Here is a 6,000-nt window from a genome sequence, read left to right on the forward strand (position 1 = left end):
ATAAATGGTGAAATGGTTTCAGGTTTCTGTTTTCTAGCGTGATGTCATTTTTTGTTTGCGATGAACTGGGGGAATGGTAATAAGAATGTAATAATGTGTGTGCCCACCAGTGCCGGTGTTGGGCGGACAGGTGTTTTTATCACCCTGAGCATCGTCCTGGAGAGGATGAGGTATGAGGGAGTCGTCGACCTCTTCCAAACCATCAAGACTCTCCGAACTCAGAGGCCAGCCATGGTGCAGACTGAGGTATCTGTTTGTCAAATCTCCTCTCCGTCCTGTCTGTGTCAGCTCTGATACTATAAACAGGAAATATATTGGCCCGTCACAATGTTATATTATCATTGATAACATTACAGGATTCTAATTACTTCAAACACTGTGTTACATTCCCCGACTGATGTCTAGGGGGGGCGGGGAGTAACAATGTAAATAAACTAGGGAAAAAAGATCACGGGCAACGAATGGATAAACAAAAGTGATTTATTAACAATAAATCAAACAAACATATAAGGCACAAACTTAAAACTGCTTTTCAAAAGGGGAAAAGCAACACTACAGCAATGCTTAATCTACCACAATAAACAATCTAGCTAAATGGTCACCTACCAACACACTGGCACACACCCCTACACACACCCCTACACACACACCTACGCACCTACACACACACACACGTACACACACACTTACACATCTACACACACACACCTACACACCTACACACACATACACACACCTACACACACACCTACGCACCTACACACACACACACGTACACACACACCTACACATCTACACACACACCTACACACACACACACATACACACACACCTACACACACACACACCTACACACACACACGTACACACACACACCTACACATCTACACACACACACACACACCTACACATCTACACACACACACACACCTACACACACACACACACACACACCTACACATACACACACACACCTACACACACACACACCTACACACACCTACACACCTCCACACACACCTCCACACACACACACACACACACACACACACACACACACCTACACACACACACCTCCACACCTCCACACACACACACACACACACACACACACACACACACACACACACACACACACACACACACACACACACACATACACACACACACACACCTCCACACTTCCACACACACCTCCACACACACACACACACACACACACACACACACACACACACACACACACACACACACATACACACACACACACACCTCCACACCTCCACACACACCTACACACACACACACACCTACACACACACACACACCTACACGCACACACACACACACAGACACACACAATATTTGATTTGAAATGACTGATAAAGTTGCTCTATGTTTGCTGAATATGTAGAAAACAACTTTGCCACAAAGGTGATATGACACAGTGTTGATTCTGGTCTCTGCTCCCTCCAAGTAACCAAAGCATCACTTACATATATATATATATATATATATATATATATATATATATATATATATATATATATATATATACATATATAGGGAATAATATACTGATATCACATCCCATTATGAGATAACAACAGTTCTCTTGTTCACTTTGTCTGCGGCTGCAGACCTGCAAAAGAAAACCTGCAGACTTCGCTGAAATGTCTCAATACTTTAAATTACAACTTTATTATTTCTTCAGTTTTGGCTTAGCACTCACAAAATGAATCAACTATTATTTTTTTTTTTTTGTCTTTTAGGAACAGTACCAACTGTGCTACCGGGCTGCACTAGAGTACCTGGGAAGCTTTGATCACTATGCAACATAACCCCACCTGGAAAGACACCCTCAGAAGAGCCATGTCCACTCAACTGCATCAGTCCCTGCAGCCTGATGAGGAGGCTACGAGGAAGACTGATGAGGAGATGACCACCACAGGAGCCAGTTGAGGTTGAAGGACAAAGGAGAAGGGACGTGACCTCCTCCTGGACTGGTATCGTGACTCTGCAAAAGATCCCACACCAATACTTCCCAGAATCCCACCCTAACAGACTCATATTGTAGTCATGCCTGATTCTAACTCCCCAATATCTGCCTCTTCTCTATAGCAAAAACTATTTTTTGGGGGCTATTTTCATTTATATTCATAATTACTTTGTTGTTATGCATATTAAAACATTATTTTATAATCACTTTAACTGGTTATTGTATGTCTTGATGGGTCTTTTCTTAATTTGCTTATCATTTTTTCATCATTTTGAAGGGTCATGTATTTTCAGCATGCTCTGAGGTGTTAAGACTGGAGGTTATATACTCACAGCTGCTTATCATTTTATTTTGTGCCATAGATATGATAATCTATTGTTACTCATTTGGTCTTATTTAGGGAGAAACGTCTCGACATCCAACAGAACGATGAGGAATTTTACCAAACAGATCAAATAAGCACATAAGGGTTGGGAACTGCAGTATGAGATAAACCAATGGTTATAATTGTGCAAATACTATTCACATCTGAATAACTGCTAGAATGTACAGAGTTTATTGTCTTTAACTAATTTTCTCAAAGCCTTTAGAGATCTGGAGATCTCCAACAAAATGAATATGAAGCTCTTGGAAAAGGTTGCGTGCACCATAATTCACACTGTGGTTGCACTCTCAGCTCGGACTCAGGTAGGCTAAACACAGACAGCCGGCTCATTCGATTTTTTTTGTGAAATAAGTATGATGCCAAATCCACGTCATGCAATATGCATGAATAAAGAAAAGAGATCCTTTCTGAAGGAAGAACTTCAGCCTCATCATGTTTTTCTGTTGAGTAGTCCAACACTCAGTGCTGCACCACAACCAGATGGGTTTTGTTGCTTAAACTTGAAGGATTAAACCGGATTCAGTCCATATTTTTATTGTTGTAAGGAAATCCCATGAAAAGACCAAAAATCTAAAACATGCTCGTCTGCGACCTCCCTCAGCACCAGCTGAATATATCAATACTTAAGAATGGCTCATGAAGATTTATTTTCAATTGTAAAAAATGTAAAAGTGTATTTTGGAGGGAGTATACTCTGCTGTGGATTATTGGGGATTATTGAATATTTGGGGCAGCAGGACAGTGTATGAGTCAAAATAAAAGTGTGAGTTCAAGGTGATGAAAGAACAATGTGTTTCCATCGTTTTAGTCTGCAACTATACTCTATGGCACAGGAATAATATGTATCAGGCTTTGGATACACTCACAGTATACGTCAGGGGTCTCCAACACAGCTCGTGAACCACCAGTAGCCCGGGACCTTGTTCTGAGTAGATCGAGGAAGGATCCAACAGTACGCAGTGTTTCCTGCCCAGGTATACTGATGTCTGCCCAAGTATTCTTGGTGAACCATTGTAGCATTTTTAATATATTAATTTTTTAACCTGTCCGAGAGGACGATTGCATCAATGCGATGGATTAACGAGTGGACGATCTCCCCTCCTCCCTCCCCCTCTGTTGCTCCACGCTGCTTCAGTGCAGCAGAGGTGGAGCTCCGCCCACAGTGAGACACACAGAGATCAGAGGACAGAAACACAGCTGAGGTGGAGCTCCGCCCACAGTGAGACACACAGAGATCAGAGGACAGAAACACAGCAGAGGTGGAGCTCCGCCCACAGTAAGACAGAGATCAGAGGACAGAAACACAACAGAGGTGGAGCTCCGCCCACAGTGAGACACAGAGATCAGAGGACAGAAACACAGCTGAGGTGGAGCTCCGCCCACAGTGAGACACAGAGATCAGAGGACAAAAACACAGCAGAGACTCTCATGCTGAGCTGGAAACAAACGGCTGCTCAGAAATGAGGTCAATAACATAAATACAACATTACAGGGGGGCGGAGCTATGAAGAGTGTCTGTCACTGAAAGAGTGAGAGATCGAAGTTACACTGTAGGTCGGCTGAACGCTGTAACTTTTCAAATTAAAAGCCTTCTGGTTTGACACAGGGTTCAGCCCGAGCAGCAACCCGTAGTGACGTCACCTGTTGGTTTGTGAACGTAATGAAGTTCGGAATTTGAATTTGATTTGCTAGTTCAGAGCGGTTTGGAGTAGGAAGTGACCATATTTGGACGAGCTGGGGGAGGAGCCAGTGGTGGATCTGACCGATCTGATTGGAAACCTGAAGATACTACGTCCCGCCCACCGATAGCTGTAACCTGACTGCACCACAGGCCTTTCAATCAAACAGACCGCTTGAAAACTAATAAGAAGGAGTGACTTTAGCTAACAACACTGATATAACTCTTGGAAAAAATGTGACTTTGTTTTTGATGAGAGAAGTTGAATGGGAGTCTATGAAGCCGGAGGCTTTTTGGAGCTGACCTCTAGTGGCACTCGCTGGTATTGCAGCTTAAGCACATTTTTCAGACCAGCAAGCGATGTCCACTTTTACATTCAGTCAAATCAGTGGTCCAGCCATATGCTAGGTTTTGACTTAGACATGTTCTTCTTTCAGGAGGGGGGGGGCCTTTCCTTTCTCCAAACGAAGGTTAAACACTGGATTTTATTAGTTAAATCTTATATTAGAACAATGTACTTGACACTTTTTAAACCAGTTTGGCCACACAAGAGTTGCATGCACGGCAGTATGCATTTAGGGAACATCTGTGTAATTGTAGATAGAGATAAAGAACCCCACCTCCACCCACCTCCTTAATTGAAACTTTAAAGAAATGCATACAGTAAAAAAAAACATGCTGTTGAATTTAAGCTCTTGTGATACAAAATGTGTGTGAAGAATATTAAATTGTTTTTGTTCACATAAAAGAAGCTTATTCAGCTGGTTTGGGAGGAGCTAAGCTGTGTGAATAAATGTTACGAAACATGAGTTGCTCTCGGACACTTTTATTTTGTCAAACTAGCTCTCAGAGGCAAAAAGGCTGCAGACCCCTGGTCCACAGTTTACTGTTGCTTTGGTTCTGCACATGGGATTTTTTTGACAGAGAAAAATGTTTGCATTCGCCTAATGATGATTTTAAATCATCACAGTTTACATCTGAAATTTTAAAGCATGAAAGATGATCTTGGAAGAAATGTACTGTAGGTGTTGGAGGTCACTATTGGATTATTTTGGGAAAAAAAAACACATACACAAAGTATGAAGGACCAGCTCAACAAAACCACAAAAACATATTTTCTCATTACAATTTGGCTGAAAAAAGTGAGAGCGTTTTTTTGAAGGTTTTTTACTTGAAGTTGGCGTCACCGAGCTGAACATGCTGAGTTTAACCTCTTCTAACATGCTGTTTGGTTTTTGGTTCGCATACTCATTTCACCACATTTTCTGATATTCTGTTTGTACAAAATCAGCCCAGTTGTGGTGAAGCAGACTAAATCTGGACATCTGGATACCATGACATCATATACAGTATGTACTGTATATGGGCTTAACTTATAAACAGGTATACTGGCTCCCCATTCTTAATACATTACAACGCAAGTATTTAATCACTGTGTTGCAGATTGACAGACTTTGAACTCAGTGGTGGATCTCTGAGGTTTTCACAGGATGACAGAGTGAGCTGGTTTTGGATGAAGTGACCCATGTAAAGGATTCATTTCACATATTTTTGCTGTCTGGGGTTCTATTTGTTGTATACACAATCTGTTTTCTAATTGTTAATAAAAATGTCTTGAAAACCTTGATGCGAATAAAGTTGAATTATTGATTTTTACCATGAAAGCGGTGATTTATTTCAATAAATGAAAAATAATGGTAAACAAACATTTCCTCCTCTTTCATTTCACTTCCTGTTTACTTCCTGTCCAGCTGTGTTTCAGATTACCAGTGTTTCAAATTTATGAAAAAATGTGCATGAGCGAATATTCACCAAAGTAAATTTATCTTATCGGGAGTATCAAAAGTAAAAGTACTTAGTGATGTAAGAAACATTCTAATTTTAAAACTGGCTTTGCTTATTAATAAGTAGTTCATAAGAAATATTTCAGAATTGTGA

The 6,000-nt window shown here is 41.0% G+C and overlaps 1 protein-coding gene across 5 annotated transcripts in view; it reads left to right on the forward strand.

Annotated features, from left to right (window-relative positions):
- Positions 1-5,718, forward strand: part of ptprfa (protein tyrosine phosphatase receptor type Fa) — a 217,008-nt gene extending 211,290 nt beyond the window's left edge. For all 5 annotated transcript variants that reach the window (XM_069151002.1, XM_069151004.1, XM_069151005.1 and 2 more), the window contains 2 exons: positions 111-246; positions 1,773-5,718. In XM_069151002.1, the coding sequence (XP_069007103.1) occupies positions 111-246; positions 1,773-1,841 (205 nt within the window). In that variant the 3' untranslated portion in view covers positions 1,842-5,718. The remainder of the gene's footprint in view (positions 1-110; positions 247-1,772) is intronic.
- The last annotated feature ends 282 nt before the right edge of the window (positions 5,719-6,000 follow it).

The sequence above is a fragment of the Embiotoca jacksoni genome, unplaced genomic scaffold, assembly GCF_022577435.1.
Source record: "Embiotoca jacksoni isolate LCO1_2020_lvr unplaced genomic scaffold, fEmbJac1.0.p SCAF_16, whole genome shotgun sequence".
Classification (NCBI taxonomy): Eukaryota; Metazoa; Chordata; class Actinopteri; family Embiotocidae; genus Embiotoca; species Embiotoca jacksoni.